The sequence below is a fragment of the Pleuronectes platessa genome, chromosome 9 (genome assembly GCF_947347685.1).
Source record: "Pleuronectes platessa chromosome 9, fPlePla1.1, whole genome shotgun sequence".
Classification (NCBI taxonomy): domain Eukaryota; kingdom Metazoa; phylum Chordata; class Actinopteri; order Pleuronectiformes; family Pleuronectidae; genus Pleuronectes; species Pleuronectes platessa.
In genome coordinates, this window is record NC_070634.1 from 5,789,089 (window position 1) to 5,806,577 (window position 17,489).

General features: G+C 40.7%; 3 protein-coding genes across 6 annotated transcripts; 1 reads left to right on the plus strand and 2 right to left on the minus strand.

The window, feature by feature from the left end:
* The first annotated feature begins 648 nt into the window (after window positions 1-648).
* Window positions 649-8,606, plus strand: atg4b (autophagy related 4B, cysteine peptidase). 4 transcript variants are annotated; one of them, XR_008339731.1, is made up of 13 exons: window positions 649-765; window positions 2,954-3,055; window positions 3,134-3,205; window positions 3,297-3,395; window positions 3,569-3,670; window positions 3,768-3,840; window positions 4,869-4,948; window positions 5,288-5,484; window positions 6,360-6,438; window positions 6,560-6,705; window positions 6,866-6,908; window positions 7,019-7,112; window positions 7,906-7,952. XR_008339731.1 is itself a non-coding variant. In XM_053430957.1 (13 exons), exons 1-13 carry the CDS (start codon window positions 756-758, stop codon window positions 7,977-7,979), a joined length of 1,185 nt encoding a protein of 394 aa, XP_053286932.1. In that variant the 5' UTR covers window positions 649-755; the 3' UTR covers window positions 7,980-8,606. The 4 variants fall into 4 exon arrangements, 2 of the variants coding, with proteins under 2 accessions (XP_053286932.1, XP_053286931.1); XR_008339732.1 differs by having other exon boundaries at window positions 7,019-7,110; window positions 7,889-7,937; XM_053430957.1 differs by having other exon boundaries at window positions 6,852-6,908; window positions 7,906-8,606.
* On the minus strand, window positions 8,489-11,036 carry dtymk (deoxythymidylate kinase (thymidylate kinase)). The gene is made up of 5 exons (XM_053430958.1): window positions 10,762-11,036; window positions 10,551-10,659; window positions 9,655-9,745; window positions 9,377-9,574; window positions 8,489-8,921 (listed from the first exon to the last, which is right to left on the minus strand). The coding sequence occupies exons 1-5, from the start codon at window positions 10,889-10,891 to the stop codon at window positions 8,811-8,813; spliced, it is 639 nt and encodes a 212-aa protein (XP_053286933.1). The 5' UTR covers window positions 10,892-11,036; the 3' UTR covers window positions 8,489-8,810.
* Window positions 11,037-11,803: 767 nt separating this feature from the next.
* Window positions 11,804-15,106, minus strand: agxta (alanine--glyoxylate and serine--pyruvate aminotransferase a). Its single transcript, XM_053430466.1, has 11 exons — window positions 14,773-15,106; window positions 13,856-14,048; window positions 13,715-13,779; window positions 13,478-13,578; window positions 13,316-13,386; window positions 13,145-13,229; window positions 12,961-13,059; window positions 12,771-12,840; window positions 12,362-12,457; window positions 12,114-12,242; window positions 11,804-12,005 (listed from the first exon to the last, which is right to left on the minus strand). Exons 1-11 carry the CDS (start codon window positions 14,929-14,931, stop codon window positions 11,898-11,900), a joined length of 1,176 nt encoding a protein of 391 aa, XP_053286441.1. The 5' UTR covers window positions 14,932-15,106; the 3' UTR covers window positions 11,804-11,897.
* Between the last annotated feature and the right edge of the window lie 2,383 nt (window positions 15,107-17,489).

Here is a 17,489-nt window from a genome sequence, read left to right on the forward strand (position 1 = left end):
AAACTGCAGCAAATGCAAACAACAGTGGTGCAGTCCCAGCTTAGGGGTTCACTCAGAACCACTAAACACAGACTAAACTTTATAGTTGAATGAATTAAGACATTGTTGATGGCGTAAGTCAAGATTGAAAGACCTCTGTTGTCGTGATAGACAGGTACAATGAAATTATAAGTCTTCTCTCTCTAAGATATATATATATATACACACACACAACAATAATAGCAATAGTAGCAACATCAGCAAATAACTATATACAAAAGATAGAATAAAATATATAGATCTATAGATCTATCTATACATCGGTCTATATATATATATATATATATTAAATGCATTCATACAGAGGGCCATGCACCTTCACCTTTATATTTTTCCATATTAATGATACACAGTTTAATTAAATTTCCCGATTTCAAATGGGGGCAGCAGCTGGCTTCTTTTTTTTTAACCAATTCTGAATGAAAATGACAAAAAATTATTAAAAACATACACTGGCATGTCAAATATCATAATAATAATAATATGTTCTATTGATTGATTATGGTCAGATATCCACCAGCATGTGTATTTGGACGCACCACCAACTGTTTCCTCCACTGATTGGTCCGGGTGCAGTAAACCCTCCCTCCACTTCTAATTGGGTGTCTTGGGGACGCCCCGCCTCATTCTGACTTCCTCAGCCGTACTCTCGTCCCATTGGTCCAGCGGGTCGAAGAGCAGAAAACAACAAACAAGTTAGGGTGAAGACCGTCGGGATGGATGCAGGTAAGAGTCTACAGCCAAATAACATTGTTTTTCTCTCCTTTAGCAACTCAGTCGAACCCCAAAACAACCAACTCATCGTTATTTCACACCTGGGAGCTCATCTCCTGCCTTGTCATGGCGGCATTACCGTCTCCAGCCGCCAGTCCAACACAGAGCCCAGTTTCTTTGTAGCCTCGGTGACGTTAGCGTGCTAAAGTGATGACTAAAGCTAACTGCTAACTATCGTTAGCCCGCTGCTAAGGCTAAATGTGTTGGTTTCCCCGTTGTGACAGCTCCCGTTAAAGGCGCGTGACTTCCTGTCCGGTCCCCACATTCACCGAGTGTTGGTGTCATGTGTTGGTGTCACGTCTCGCTCCTTCTGATCTGTCTCCTGTCTTCGGTCCGTCTGTATGCTAACGTCATGATACGCCCAAGACGAACATCCGATGCTCTGTCACCATCACACACAGACTGCTACTTTACTGTTAGCAGTACTGTTAGCCACGAGAGGGAATCTGTGTTTGTATTACGAAACAGGACTCATGGAGGTTCATGATGGAACTCAAAGTGAACAGACTTCATATAATATTTGCTCACTCCTCACCGTAAACATGTCTGATCTGATCTGACAGGTGATGAGCAAGCGTGTCAACTTCTCCTGTCCATTTATTTTGTAGTTGACATTATGGTGAGCCTATATGTTTTTTAATAAACCACTAAACCACACACAAGAGTGTAATAAAAAGCACCAGAGAGTGTTTGTCTTTCTTTAGATGAACAAGTAGTGAAACAGTATGAACATTTCACATCACACACACTGATATAATTAATGTTATTATTATTATTATTATTATCATTTGTATTATCATTTGTTGTTGTTTTTGTTACTTATTATTCACACACGTACAGACATATTGATCTACATCACTTTTGTGGATTTCACACAGACTAGCTGGAGTCTTACTCTAACCATAATCTAAACATAACCTTAACCACTGACCCCAAACCTGTCTATTTCTCACAGATTTTATCCCCAGTGAGACAATCTGACCTAGCTTCACTAGTCATTAGTCTGAAATGTACCTCCCAAAATAGCCTATGGTATACAAAGTAAAGAGAGCTCTATAATGGTTTTCCTGCTGGAGCACTTATGCAACCAATTGACCACTGTCGAGTTTTAATATATATTGGTGAATAAACTATTTAATATGTGATCATTTGCATGGACAATTAGTGCCTACATACACTAGAGATGCACGTAGCCGCACACAACGTGTTGTGTTTTTACAACAGTAGGAAACAGAAAGCGTCATGGCAGTTTACAATCTAAAATAAAATGTTTCAACAAACCATGACATTTACCCCCATTTATGTGTCCCCACATGACCAGATGACCTAGATCTTCAGGGGTATATAGTATGGGGTTGTTATGTTTGTTGTACTTATTAGTTATGCATCCTTTGTTATTCAGGGGAATTAAACTGATGTTACACATCACGTTCTGTTAACTTCACTCATGACTATTCAGCCCGTGCTTACTTCTTTAAAATGTCTTAGTTGTTGTCTGAGTTGTTAGAAAATTGATGGTCTGAGAGTGATGTTATCTGGGATATCTCTGTGATCTGATAAGATTTTACTGAGAGTCTGAATTACAAAATGAGTCAGCATTTTTACCTCCGTGTCAGGGAGTAAAAGTCAGGATGTCTTGGCCTCTGCTGCAAAAAATTTCACTTTTCTTTTAAAACCAGTTTCTCTCAAGTCCTGTGAAGTTAAAGTCGTACAATATTTCATTTCAGGAGTAGCCTTTTTTTAGTACAATTGCTGAGCTTGTTTTAAAGTTTTGTTTATTTCCCTATGACAATGCATTAGGCAGGAAATTGAAACCGGAGACTTTATTTTATCCGCCAGGATAAGATTCCTCTTTCGATTGCTCTTGTGCATATAAAGTGAGACCCAGGTTAATCTAAAGTAGCATGGCTAGATACTGTTTAGACAGAGGTACATGTATCTATATATAGAACATCCTTCTTGGAATTCTTCTCTAGCTACTAATGGATACTCCATCTTTACAACCTGACAGTTAGCTTCACTTATATCAGCTGCTTAGTTGTTGCTAAGTTGTAAGTGACAAACAATATGAGCACCAGCAGTTTCTCCATTGTTATTTTTCACAGACTTACAGTTGACATACAGTCATTTTCTTTTGCAGCAACCTTGACATATGACACACTTCGCTTTGGAGAGTTTGAAGATTTTCCTGACACCTCAGAGCCTGTGTGGATCTTGGGCAAAGAATACAATGCACTCACAGGTAGGACTTTAGGATTTTGAGTGTACGTGAGGGGTTTTAGGTTGTATTATAAGATGGTAATTTCTGTTTCTTCTGCAGAGAAAGATGACATTTTATCAGATGTCACTTCACGACTGTGGTTCACATACAGAAAAAACTTCCCGCCGATTGGTGAGTAGAAAACAAGGAGTGTGTGTTTGAGTTGAGCTCCCCCGCTTGAGATTTGACTCTTTTTAATGGAGGGTTCTTAAATGTGTTACAGGTGGGACAGGACCAACGTCAGATACAGGATGGGGGTGTATGTTACGATGCGGCCAGATGATCCTTGGCGAGGCGTTGTTGTGCCGACATTTAGGCAGAAGTAAGACAACTTTTCAAATAGACAAGCTAAGATATGGATGTACGTCTATAGATAGAGTATATATTGTCCCTGTTTGACACTAACAGCTCTTCTATAGGTTGTAAACCGGAGCCTAGAGCAACACAGAGCCTGTTTTAAACAGGTTTGATAACTGTTGATTTTTTTTATGTCAGACTGGAGATGGAACAGTGACGAGAAACAAAGAGAAGAGTACATAAGTATTCTCAACGCCTTCATTGACAAAAAAGACAGCTATTATTCCATCCATCAAATTGGTCAGTAGTGAGTCTTTATTCCTTTTAGTTAAATTAAGAGTTCAGTTCTGAAACGGTTTTTGCATTAAGTTGTTGTTGTTGTTTTGTTCTGCTGCAGCCCAAATGGGGGTTGGAGAGGGGAAGCCAATAGGCCAGTGGTACGGACCAAACACAGTCGCCCAGGTTCTAAAGTAAGTGAAACAAAGACATTTTTTAAACTGATTGACGTTTTATCATCATAACTGCCATATTTGTCTTTTGCCAAAATGTACTGGTCATAAACTGCTCTGCTTTAGCCCGGTCCAAAATCCAGAGATGGTCAATTTGCAGTGATATAAAAAACACAAATCTTGGGTCTTAGGTCGTTAGGTTGAAGCTGCTCTTATAAGACTTAATGTAAACAAATAAAAGTCGTGTTACCTATTTATGTTTCACTTTTATTGTCCTTCATCCACATACTAAGTATACAGCTGAACAAAATGTGGTTTCTCATGGGGCATAGTGCAACACAACATACAACATTAAAAACGGAACATGATTACAAAGTTGGGTATTTTATGTAACTCCTGATAATGAAGGTGCTGGATGCACACCCAGATGTTAAGTGCCTGACTGATATGGATTTCTAGAGGTCAATGTCAATACCGATACTGAGAGTAACCAATGTCCGATACAGAGGCTGAAAACAAAAAAAAAATATCCTTTCTTCGTTGTTAATTCTGTGAAATTAGTTAGCATTCGTTGCATTTCCTTCCTCTCAAAATATTTGCAGAGTAAATTAATTTTTCTCCAGATTTTTTTGCTAACCGCAACCAAGTGCATGTGTGACCCTGTCGTTCAGTTGATGTTAGCTGTCACTACTTGCCTTTTAAGCCTGAGTAGTACACAAATGAGCTCCTTGTTAAAAGACACTGTTTTCTATAGTCTCTATAGGCTGTTGGTCGACTCAGCCCAAACACCATTTATGTATTTTTGTCAGAAACCAGCCTGACACAGTTTGACTAGGTCGATAATCTATCCTCTAATTCCACCTACCACCTGTCAATTAGCTTCATAGTGTGAACCTGGCAGCAGGATTGTGTTTTGTGTTTCTTGCCTGTGCATTTAAAAAATATTTAAACCAAAGATATGATTCTTTACTCTGATTAGGTAAAAAAAACAAATTAATAAAAGGGTCCGTTTAACCAAAGTGTGACTCTCTCTGCTGTTTTGCTCTCAGGAAACTGGCAGTGTTTGATACGTGGAGCAGATTAGTTGTACACGTGGCAATGGACAACACTGTGGTCATCGAGGAGATCAGTGAGTGCTGCTGCTGCTCTGTTCAAACCTTGTGTTTGAGATTTTCCCCCTGTTATCATCCATTACAATACGCAGTTCAAATGTCTCTCAAATAATCAATACCAGGTTAAACTACAAGTGTGCACAGTTTGAAAGGTTCATATGGAATTAAACTAAATTGAGTGTTCAATGTGAGTATTTTACTCCAAAGCACATCTGTGTCCACCCTCTCTGTCTTGGGTTTACTGCGTGACCAAATGTGCATCTGGGTCAGTGCAGCTTTCTTAAGACAAACAGGAAAGCACAAAATTACTATTTCACTAATTCTGTGGTTCAGTGACGGTTGTTTTCTTCATGCAGAGCGGCTCTGTATGCCCTGGCTGGATGCGGCAGAGGCCTGTGGAGACGCCGAGGCAGGGGGGGATCTGAATGGCTGCCTCGAGGGTGCGTGTGCGATGGCTGAGGAGGAAACGGCTCTGTGGAGACCCCTGGTCCTGCTCATCCCCCTCAGGCTGGGCCTGAGTGACATCAACGAGGCCTATATTGAAACCCTCAAGGTGAGAAACGGCAGTATGTATATCAACTACTCATTCAAACTTAAAGAAATGTGAAAAGTGAGGTCACCCAGTGTAATTAGTCCATGTGAGTTATTACACAACAATAACATACTTTGGACGCTTGGGACATGTTTAATTATGTAATTGTGGTTGGTACACAGACACAGGGCATGCACTCCAAGTTAAAAACAAAGTGGACTGCTACAAGTTCTTGTTTGTGATTAGCTCCAATTATTGTTTTGTGTGGAGAAACCAATCAAGATATTTGTTCACCTGTTCCTGAAAGATAATTCAATTTGTTTTGAGTATAATTTAAAAAAAGCCGACGGACCAAAACCTTTCACCGTAGCTGAACAAATCAGAGACTGCACTGACCTGTCCACGTTCAAAACATGACTCCAAACCCCCCTCTTCACAACTGCTTTTAATGTGTGATAGATGATGTGTATTTTAAGGGTCTTTGAGCGTTGTTAAAAGGTTATTGTAATATTATTGTTGTTATTTATAATAAAAGCGAAATATAAAATAATAGGTTTGTACACTAGTAACCATTAACTGGTGTTACGACGACCTTACACGTGACTTCTTTGTGTGATTTGTCCACAGTCCAACTTCAGTGTCTAAAGAAGCTTTGATTAATATTGTATATAAACAGTGGGTCACATGGCTTCTTGTATGTGTACGGGTAAATAAGAAGATTGAATCTCATGGAAAATTGTTACCTGACCTCTGTTTGTACAGTCAGCATTTAGCAGCAAAAGATCCAGATGTATTTCTGTTGGTTGATGTAATGTTAGGTCTTAGATGTTACCTTACACTGCGGTAAATCCAGCCAAAGCTGTGGTGAGATAAAACCCTCTTGTCTCTTTCCACAGCAATGCTTCATGCTGCCTCAGTCCTTGGGGGTTATTGGGGGGAAACCCAACAGTGCCCATTACTTCATTGGTTATGTCGGTATGTCTGGTCTCATTGTTTGTGAAATAAACACCCAGCTCATGCTCACCATAATAATTTGACTTTGTACGGTCAAATCTGTTTCTGAGCATGTTTTTCTTTCTTGTCTTTTTCTCATCAGGAGAAGAACTCATCTACTTAGACCCACACACCACACAGCCTGCAGTGGATCCGTGTGAAGACAGCCAGGTCCCTGATGAGACGTACCATTGTCAGCACCCACCCTGCCGCATGCACATCTGTGAACTGGACCCATCCATCGCAGCGGTAGGAATGGCAGGGAGGGTTTTATAGGGCAGAGCTTTTGTGTCTCAAACTAAAGACCATTGTTAATCGTGAATGTGAGCAGGCAGAAAACCTCTCACAGTAATTCAGATGTTCCATAGCCGATTGTTTTTTCTGGTGTCTGCCAGGGTTTCTTCTGCAGAACAGAGGACGAGTTTGATGACTGGTGTATGCGCATAAGAAGGGTATGTGTGTCAGCATGAATACTGCTCCTTTGACTCGTCTAAAGCAGTTCAATAAAGTACCATGATCCTTGGGATGAAGCATAAATGATGATGAAATGTCCCTTTACCAGCTGTCCTGCAGAAGAGGGGGCCTGCCCATGTTTGAACTCGTTGACAGCCAGCCCTGTCACATGGTCAGCGTGGATGTTCTGAACCTCACTCCTGGTAAGTATCCAACATGTATTCCATGGCAGTCTTTATTCAAGAGCATTGTTTCAGTTTGAGAGCAGGGTTTCACGTTCAGATTTGCTCTGGGATTTCTCCTTGCCCTCAGATTCTGTTAAAAATGTCCAACTACTAAAATGTCAGATGTAGTGATGAATGAAATTGTCCCACCCTTATTGTGGGTGCGTTAGCTTTACAGAGTCCCGTAAGGACAATTGCTTAAACCGGGTTCATGCACTTCCTGCCTCTACGTTATTTACGCCGGCTTCCTGTTGCTGTGCTTGAAGAAAAGATGACAACACCTTCATGGAGCAAGAGTGCCGCAGAACTCTACTTAACGGGGAGCAGTATAATCATGGATGTCAATCTTTTTACGTTCTGGGAATCAAAACAACATGGATGCTACCACGCTGGTTTCTTTTCCTCCTGTATTTAATTGCCACAGCTTAGACAGCAAAAGTAGCCAAAATGAGGGCGGGGCAATTCAATTCTTCATTACTACACAAGGCTTTGTGTTGGTTGGGGAATTTTAATGGACCTGTCGCGCAGAAATAAAGATCTGAGAGCAGATGTTTCAGGTGCGCACAGAGGTAATGTGAGAGCAAGGAGAATTGGATGGCAGGAAATTTAAGCAGGAAATGAATTGAAAGAAAGATTTCAACAAGTCCTGTTCTCAAACTGAAGCACCACACTCTTGAATAATAATATAAACAATAATATTCGGAGAAATGTGGTTTATTAAATGAATTTTAATGATTGTTGGTTTTCTTTTGTGTTGACGCTCTCTTCACAGACTTCTCAGACTCTGACAGGTTGGAGCGGTTCTTTGACTCAGAAGACGAAGAGTTTGAGATCCTTTCCCTGTGAGGAACACTCGAACAATGATTAACTGTTCTTGACAGTAGGCGGGAGATTCCCTCTTCTCTGTATCAGAAGGAAAAGCCTGAGGGGAGGAACATTATTTGGAGAACTCTTGAGCCAGTCCAGCTCCAATGGTGTAGTCAGTGTGTGTCACACAGTGTTCTCCAACCTCTGATTACGCTCTGTATCCAACATCGAGACTGCCTGGTGGAAGCAGTAGCAGGAGCTCAGGACAAATTCTGTATGCACATCTTCACATACATGTGTTTGCATTGAGTCTTAACACTTTAAATGTTTATTCTGAAGTGATATGGTGCCTTTCCCTGACTCCATAAGAAAAAATTGCCATAACAGTTTTATGTCGTATAGAACACAATGGTTCATCGTGCCCATTGCTTCCGCGGTATGTCACTAAAAACTGAATCCTGTAACGAAACCAAATTCAGTCCAGACAAGTTGTAATAATTGAATTAATCATGCAAAGTATCCTTGCCAAGTCGGATCATGTACACAAGTTCATTTTAAGATTATTTATTTAATCAACACAATATATAGACAGGTGAAATAACAATAGATATGTAAGAGGATTAAAAAACAAAAATAAAATCACTATCGGATATTTGACAGCACAAATGTTTCTCTCTTTGATGTAAAATGATATTTGAATCCCAGCTGAGGCGGTTCTCTTCTGCTTCCAGTCAAGGAATGGCAGGTAAAAGTTTGAACTAATAAGAAGTGTAATGAGCAAAAGAGTAAGTCAGCTATTATATACAAAAATAACTAAATCTTGCATATTACAGACTTGTCTTGGTCCTGAAACAGCAGCTGGAGCCACGATCACTTCCACAGCTCTCCAAGGGGCAGGTTGTGAGCTGTGTTGATGGTGTTAAGGCTGTGGGTGGTGATGTCCTTGTGCACATCGTCGACACTCTTAGAAGCATCGATTACCTACAACAGACCATTTACAACACAGGTTAATTGTGATCCATTTAATCATAGTTGTCATTGTGTGGATCCCTCCCAGCCCAACACACCCCACGAAACATTGCGCTTCATTGACAAACAGTTTTTCAAAGAGCTAATTGTGGCAGAAAACGAGGTGAAAAGATTAAATTTTATTTTGATATGCATGTACTCAATTGAACAGCTAACAGTACAAATGTAAAAATTTAATTTTAAATAAAATTATTCGGGGCAATCTGCCATAATACCCATGTGCAGCAGGATGCGCTTGCCTCCCTGTTTACAACACATACATGCCCAGTATATGTGGTCATGCGAGTTTTCACGTATTATTATGGACAGGGATTAAAACGGATAGAGCAAACAGCTTGTGTGAACAGAGATTGTTTTCAAACTAAAACATAGTGAGCTGGATGTAGCCTCACAGATCGGACTCATACCTGCCAGTTTATTGAGGGATCTTTCATCAGATGTTCAAACTTCTGTTGCACTGCTCTTTGGAAGCTGCTGGTCTCGTATCTCTCCTCTCCAAACTGACCTCTGAGAGCAGCCTCCACCGGGCTGAGCTGCAGGAACATCACCAGGTCTGGCTTTGGCAGTCCCACGTCCGGTTTCATGCACCAGTCCAGACAGAACCCCTGGAGACGACAGGACGTGGCAATTACCCACACGATGATACTGTCTGATAGGTGCACAGATGGAATGTGGTGAGACTCACCGGCTTGGCACCGGTGAAAGCAACTCCGGAGAAGGCGTACCGATCTACAACCAGAGTGATGCCTTGCTCCAGCTTCTTCTTCATCAACGGTCTGTGGGTTAGAATCATTCAAATATGCAGCATAAGAAAAATCAAACCATTAGCACAGGGAATGTTGTCAGCAGTGGGTCAACACAGTTGGTGCTTTAGTAAATATTAAAGGGCACCACGATGGTATATTGGGGATTGACTAAAAATAAAAGTTCTCAGTAAATTGACTTTGACAGCAATATCCTGCCTATTATTCTGAATATGACAGCAATCAGATTACAATGTTTATGAGTCGGTAAAAGATTTTTCATATTCCGGTTTACAAATTCCAGAGCAAAGTCGGAGTATGATAACCTTCTATTATAAATAGTTATGTTCTTTATAAAAAGGCAGAGTATGTGGAGTCAGATTTTCTTCACACCCTGGTTCTCCATCTCATTGGAATCCCGATGAACAAGTCAAGAGGTAAGGTAGGGAGATTAATGACTTTCCCACCACAGCCCTAATGTTAACAGGTTAAGAGGGGGAGGCTTTTTTATATATATATTTATAGTCTATGCTTTAGGCCTTTTAGGCTAGCTGCCATTTTGAAATGATACAGCAGGTGAACACAGATGTTGCTAATCACCTGCTGTTTCAAGTCAAGATGGCTGCCAAGAAGAAGCGCCATGGGAGTCTTGTTATGTTTGCACAGCTGACATCCTCAGTCGTCAGTACAGGAAGTGGTCAGGTGATGGTGCCAGCGCCCTAAAGTGCCGTGGTGATACTTTCAGGTGACCTACACGTCTGCAGTGAATACGGTCCGTTATCAAAGTAAACACTGTTCAAAACAAACAGGGAGCGCTCGGAGTGAGTCTGAGTCTTACACCATCTCCCAGCGGTTGGCAGAGAACAGCAGGTGAACCGTGTGGTCCTCCAGGTCGCTCTTCTTCTGCAGGTAGGCGCTGATCAGCTGTCCGATCGTGGTGCTCCTGTCTGCGACATGTAATCATGTAATCACCAAGTTAGCGAATGAATGAACGTCCTGCTGCACAAGGAATATTAACGTGAAGCCCGACAGAGTGATCACCGCCTTACCGGGGAACCGCATCATCTCCACCGACCGCCCGCTTTGTTGCAGCGCCTGCAGCAGCTTCTGGCACTGGGTGGTCTTCCCGGCCTTGTCCACCCCCTCCAGCACGATGAGCGCTCCTCGCTTACACGCCATGACACCTCACTGTGTCTGTGAGCTGGACAGAGGAGACGGAGACCGACAGAGCGCTCGGTGAAGATCAGTTACACCACAGACCAAACCTCACATTTACCCGCGGTTTTACCGAAGCCTACTGAAAACAAGGAAGTGCGCTGACGCACTTCCGTCTTCGATTGTTATTGTTTTTTTCGCCAATAACTTTATTGAAATGTCAAGACAGACACACGTTGGTCAGGTACCACCTAGATATAACTAATACATTCTAATCCAACGTTCAATGATAGAGTCAGACAAATAGTTTTATATTTACATTGTAAAAGACCTTTAATACTAGATCTGCCTTTATTTTTATTGTGATTTACGTTGTTTCTTTATTCACACTATGTAACATTTGAAATATGATAAATTGATAAATTCATGTTTCTAGATAAGTAAATCTGTAAGGCATAGTAATGCAAGTGCTGAATTCAGGAAACGGAGCAGCCTATATTCTCTTTCAATTTAAAAGGAAAGCTATTTGAGTACTATTACTTCACCTGTCAACATTTTGTCTCAACAAATATTTAAAGGGCAAAAATTCAACACTATCTCAATGTGTATTTTAAATTATCAGGGTGACATACACACTATAATGTAGCAAAGTTTCACGTTTCTTGTTGATCTAGTACCTACATGGAAAATGTTTGAGGTTATCTCTAAGATGAAAGAACCTGTAAAAACATCTAGCATAGAAATGCACTTAGTTAGGATACATGTGAACTCTCTCATTTAGAAAATAAACCATTTAGATAAGAATTTTGTCAAAGGTTTGTAAATTCAAGTTCATATTAGACTGTTGTAATAGGTAAAGATCACAGAGGTATTACAGCTCTATGGGGAACAGCCAGACGTTCCCATTCACGTAATGACTGAACTGCACAAGACAACTTCTGAGGGTAATGATTTATTGCTTATACACAGTCTCCAGTTCAATAGTAACAGTGATTCAGGGTCATTTCTGCCTCAATTCAGCAGACAAGCATTACAATTTGTTCTCATGACAGTGTTTCAGAGCATCTTTCAGTGCTGCCAGCAGCATGTCAACATGGGCCTTGCTGCTGTTACATCCCATCAGTCCCACACGTAACACCTGAAAAGACCCCAAAAAATCAGAGATTCAGGCTAGGCACAAATCTTAAGAAACTTCTCAGTGTGCAAACAAAACAAGAAGTGTGTATACAGCCAAATAATCATTTACCAAGCCAACCGATGGTCCAAGCCCTCCGGAAATTTCTATATTATGTGTTTTCATGATGTAGCTTGTGATGTCTTTCCAGTCATATCCAGTAGGAGCAACAATGGTGGTGACAGTCGGCAGCCTTGCTTTCTGTAACAACCATTAAATCCCGACATGGTGATGTTTTTTCTTGTTATAACAGGGACTTGAATGAGCGTGTGAAATCCACCAACAACAAATAAGTGGTTGTATTGAAACTTAAGACTCACTTTTTCTTTGACAAAAAGGTGGAGCCCCATGCTTTCTAGGCTAGTGTGGAAGTATTTCACCACTTCTTTATGTCTTTCCCAGGATTTCTCCAGACCCTTAGATCAACAAAATATTTCATTTGAACAAACATTATACAACAACATAACCATTTACCTGTACCATATTTACATTGACGTTATGCTAATTTCCAGTGTACTGATCAGGGTTTTGTTTGACATCATACATACACAACTCACTTGTTCATAGGTCCCATACCAAAGCAAAAGGTAAAGTAGGTAATTCATATTTTTACCTTGTTCCTACAAAAGTATTGTTGGCACAGAGGTATACTATTATAATACTCAATGGCTGCAGAACTGTTGCAGCTCAAAGCAAAATCAAACCATTCCTCTGAAGCACATGTCCCACCTCTTCAACAAGCACAGCAAGGCTCTCCCTCAGAGAGTAGAAAGCAGTGACTGGGCCTGTGTGGTGATATCTATAGAGAGGAAATGAGGCAGAGAGAGCAATAAACAGAAGTTGTGCAAGTACGGCTAAAAATGAAACCTCTTTTTGAAATGTGATCAGATCCAGGCTGCAGGAAACACAAATGTCTCACACTCTTGACGGCTTGCCATCACATCCCCAATAGTTTGAAAGCCATTTCAAATCCAGGAAGAATGACACTGGTTTTGTCCTCCGGTTGAATATTTTCTGGCTGTGGACAAATTCAGCATGAAACATACTTTATAATGTGATGTTAATCTATTACTGGCAGGCTTGTAGGTATACAGAGGTCTCACCATGCTCTCTCACTGAAGGAGATAGGTGCTGTACCCGGCGGAGCATTTAGCACCTTCTGAGAGCCTGTGTAGAGGATGTCTATCCCTGTCGATATGGACATTTAAAAAACAAATCAGATGAAGCACAATACAAATGTGCCACTGGAAAACACTCTGCAGGATTAAACTAACCTTGCTGGTCCATGTGCAGAGGGGCTCCTCCCATTGAAGCCACAGAGTCTACGAGAAACAGGCAGTTATACCTGAGGACACAAGTCATACCACATCTGTTATCATCTGCTTATCATTTGATACAGATGTGATGAAGACAGATGTGTCAGTGTTGTTTCTCACTTGTGGCACAGCTGTCCGATTCCATCTAAAGGATGCAGGACTCCCGTGGAAGATTCCCCATGTGCAAGGAAGAACAGGGCGGGCCTGTGCTTTGCTAAGGCCTGTGATGAGATAACAGTGTGACCAATCTGAACGCAGCTTTAATGGAAATTAATTAATTAATTGATGTTTGATTCAGCTGAAATGACTGTGAAAACTAATTTCCTCCAGGGGTCAGTAAAGTCTAGAGTCTAATACCTGCTCAATTTCTTCGTTGGTGAGGAAGCCCCCAGGAGGCGCCACAATGGTATTCACTCTGGCACCTGTTGGATTAAAACACATGATTTTATATATTTGTGAGGATTTGAATTCCATCATTTGATAATGATTTTAAAGTACCTATCCTCTCTGCCATGTCTGCTGCTCGCTCGCCCCATATTCCATTCACTGCCGTCAGCACCCCCTCCCCGGGCTCCACTGCGTTGAAGATGGCACACTCCATGGCAGTGTGGCCTGTGCCGCTCACAGCTAAAGTCACGCGGTTCTGAGTCTGAAACATGTACTGGATTCCACTTTTGATGTCATTCATTATCTGTAACGTGAAATGAAAAATCTTTTATGAGGAAAAGTATAAATAGAAATGTATTATCTGTACCATTCCACCATGTAGCAGCAGAAAAAAAACTGATTCTGTAGCCTCACCAATGTGACTGATTGCTGGTTTCGTCATGATAACTAACTGGAACAACATTAAATTATTTTTTTCATAGTTTTTAACATTTCATTTATAGAACGTGTTCAATAACAAAATAACCAAACAATGATGAAAAAACAAGTCTATTAAAAAAACAATGGCATTCCATTTGGAGCAGCATTTTAATGTTGCATCTGGATGAGGCAGAGTAAATGTTATACGAATTTACTAAACAGGTTTATCATAACATTTATAGAAATGCATCATATCTTACTAGTTAATTATATGTTTTGACAGAATAGACACAATATTTCCCTTTGAAATATATTACAATAGGAGCAAAATGGCATGAAACAGAAGTATTGGCATCAGAAACTGCATGAAATTTGTAAGAGTATTACATTTGCTTTCTATCTGATTTACTTCCTATTAGATTTGACTGTACCTCAAGATGGAGGCAGATTGTGACATTGGCCTGTCTTTGAAACAGGGTTTATTGCTTTTCTATGAACTCTGCATAGTTTTGTGACAGATACAGTATATTTAAAAAAAACTGTTGATGCCTTTTTCTATTCCTCGCAAGTCGTCATTCATCAATCATTCATGTTAAACACACAGTTACCTCAAATATCTCTGGATGCATGTGTCCAATGACAGGATTGGCCCCGGCCTGCAGGATACGAGGGGGGACGTTGGAAGGACCCGGTCCAAACATGTGGCGGAAAGGAACCACCATCGGTTTCAGTAGGCACTTTGGTGGAGGTACAGGTACGGACGACATGTTTCCAGCAGTGTGACAAGAGAAGCAAAACCCCACCGAGCTGTGGAAACAGGCAGAGTAAGCCTCGGCTGAACACCCCCCTCCGTTTGGCAAGTGAGGGCCTGAGGTCACAAGTCCGTCACAAAATGTTCCTCTTCTGTCAACACTCGCTGCTTTCTGAGCTTAGGTTACCTTGATGCCTACCAACCTTCACAGATAAGGAAGTTAAAATGTCCTCAAATGTTAAATATTGACTACAAAGTCCCCAGGTTTAACTATTACACTGATCTTGATGGTTTCCAAGCTGACCATGGTGAAAATCCAATCGGTAGCTGACATGTTAAATCAATTCATAGCCTCTGACGTTTGAATTTACAATATTCATGCAGAAGATTTTAAATTTAGTATCTGTATAAAGTTTAACATTGATGGACATTTTGGAAAAGCCTGGTAGAGTGAGATGTTTTAAGGATATGAGTTGTATCACATTGGTGCACGAGTAATTCAGGATTTCACCTTATTTTGTGTGTGTGTGTGTGTGTGTGTGTGTGTGTGTGTGTGTGTGTGTGTGTGTGTGTGTGTGTGTGTGTGTGTGTGTGTGTGTGTGTGGAAAAATAATATGGAACAGCTCCATAAAGGAGACAGTCTAAGCTTCTATTGGTCAGAAGATCAATACAATGAGATAAGAAATTGTATCATTCAATGTTCAAAAATACACTTTTCCTACAGCGCTACATTCACGACTTAATGCTCATATATTGAAAAACAATTTATGGTTATATATTAGGATAATGGCAGCACTATGAAGTAAGATACAGTGTAGCATTGCACTAACTTCTTCAACCGATTGTTGTTATATTGTATAAATTAAGCAATAAAGTAATTATGTAATGACATTATTACAACACAAGAATAAAAATAAATCGTAATATCGAATCGCAATACCCACAGAATCGCAATACATATCGTATCGCCACCTACGTATCGGGATCGTATTGATCGGGAGGTCCCTAACAAATAACAGATTAAAAAGAGAGAAAGTAAAGTCTCCAGACCCAATTTTACAACGTTAAAATATCATGCATTAAAAAAAACAGCACACTTTAAGAAACCCTGCAAGTGATATAATACAACAAAATGACAGAAGAGGGCCTCTAGTTTATGGAGCCAGTAACCTTCAAGTCATTAAACCCGGATTGCACAGAACCAGTCAACCATATTGCACATTGCCAGAGAACAAAATAAAATAGAACAAAGAAACTAATAATCAAACCAGTTAGTCAAAAATAAAATAAATCTAAACAAGGCCATTAATCTAAATGTGGGAAAAATAGTGACTGTAAATATTCTGCCTGAAGGCAGCCCTATAAAACAAACATGTCCCACACTCCGTGAGGTAGTGGATGTGTAAAAACATGTGTACTTCAGATTTTATATTGTTCCTGCTTGTGTGAAATCAAGCAATGAGATGTGGATTTGTATTGAAACTAATTATACCAGTATTAAAAGACACCCCAGATTCTTGACTTGACTTTCTTCAACCAAACCGAGACCTCAGAGCTTTTCTCACACCAGTGTCACCTTGTTGTTTTCCACAAGCTTCAGACTCGTCAGGGTTCAACACAGACGGTGTTTCTTTTTTATTCCAACTGGTGCATGTGAGGACGTCCCTGTGAGATGAGCCTCCACACTTTTTGCAGAGTCACTGAGAGAATGGAAACAAAGGAAGGACCCGTTCTAAAGGAAACCACTTTGTTTTAATCATTAAAAACACAAAACCAAACCAGAGACTGTACAATGAAAAGCTTACAGTCATGAGACGAGGAAAATGTGGCTCACAAGGAAAGTAACAACAGCTTCACAAATCTCAGCAATGGAGGAAAAGCATCAAATCAAAGAACATTAACGTTTTGTACGATTTCAAAAAGATCCATACAGTTTCTTCTTCTGAATATGTAAACTTTGACATTCAGGGAAAATTCATGTATTTTTATATTGGTGAATATGAGTAATCAGCTGGTAGCTGAGCATGAGGAGCTAAAGCAGCTTCTGTGGGACAATAACAAACGCCACCCGACTGCTCTCATCACTGCTGTTTGTGGTCTGATGAGGGTTTGATCTCCTGGTCTCTCTTTCAGAAAACCAGTCAGAAAAATCCCTGAAGGTCAAACTGTTCCTGTAAAGTCCTTCAGGTCCCTCTGTGAGCTCAGGACTTCTTGAGGGACTCAGACGAAGCTGTCCCTGCTGAAGGTGGTGGCCCCCCTTGACGCTTGATGTTATCATTTTCAAGACATGTGACTGATTGTGTACTGTGGGAGCCTGGCTTTGCAAAAGCAAACAGTGGGTACACAACCGGAAAAAGGAGCAGTCACACGCAGGGGTTGTGGTGAATATAACAAAAGGTTTTATTTATAACTTGAGGGGAAAAGGGAGGAGGGCATCCAAAGGTAACTCAAACTCTTCACCTGGTTGGCAGTTTGCATCTGTGGCTCCGTCGGGCTATTTCTGATCCAACAAGAGAGAGACAGCAATTATTCTTCAGGAGAGTAGACAGGCAGGCCGATGGCCTCCTACCCTGG

What these genes read in the sequence shown, in the direction of transcription:
- atg4b (XM_053430956.1), top strand. An exon ending in CCTATATTGAAACCCTCAAG is followed by an intron (nt 5,485 to 6,359) that starts GTGAGAAACGGC and finishes CTCTTTCCACAG; the next exon opens with CAATGCTTCATGCTGCCTCA. An exon ending in GGTGTATGCGCATAAGAAGG is followed by an intron (nt 6,909 to 7,018) that starts GTATGTGTGTCA and finishes TCCCTTTACCAG; the next exon opens with CTGTCCTGCAGAAGAGGGGG.
- dtymk (XM_053430958.1), bottom strand. Translation starts at nt 10,891, where the DNA reads ATGGCGTGTAAGCGAGGAGCGCTCATCGTGCTGGAGGGGGTGGACAAG. An exon ending in GCCAACCGCTGGGAGATGGT is followed by an intron (nt 9,746 to 10,550) that starts GTAAGACTCAGA and finishes TCTAACCCACAG; the next exon opens with ACCGTTGATGAAGAAGAAGC. An exon ending in ATCCCTCAATAAACTGGCAG is followed by an intron (nt 8,922 to 9,376) that starts GTATGAGTCCGA and finishes GGTCTGTTGTAG; the next exon opens with GTAATCGATGCTTCTAAGAG.
- agxta (XM_053430466.1), bottom strand. Translation starts at nt 14,931, where the DNA reads ATGTCGTCCGTACCTGTACCTCCACCAAAGTGCCTACTGAAACCGATG. An exon ending in CCAACGAAGAAATTGAGCAG is followed by an intron (nt 13,579 to 13,714) that starts GTATTAGACTCT and finishes ATCTCATCACAG; the next exon opens with GCCTTAGCAAAGCACAGGCC. An exon ending in ACCTTTTTGTCAAAGAAAAA is followed by an intron (nt 12,243 to 12,361) that starts GTGAGTCTTAAG and finishes TGGTTGTTACAG; the next exon opens with AAAGCAAGGCTGCCGACTGT.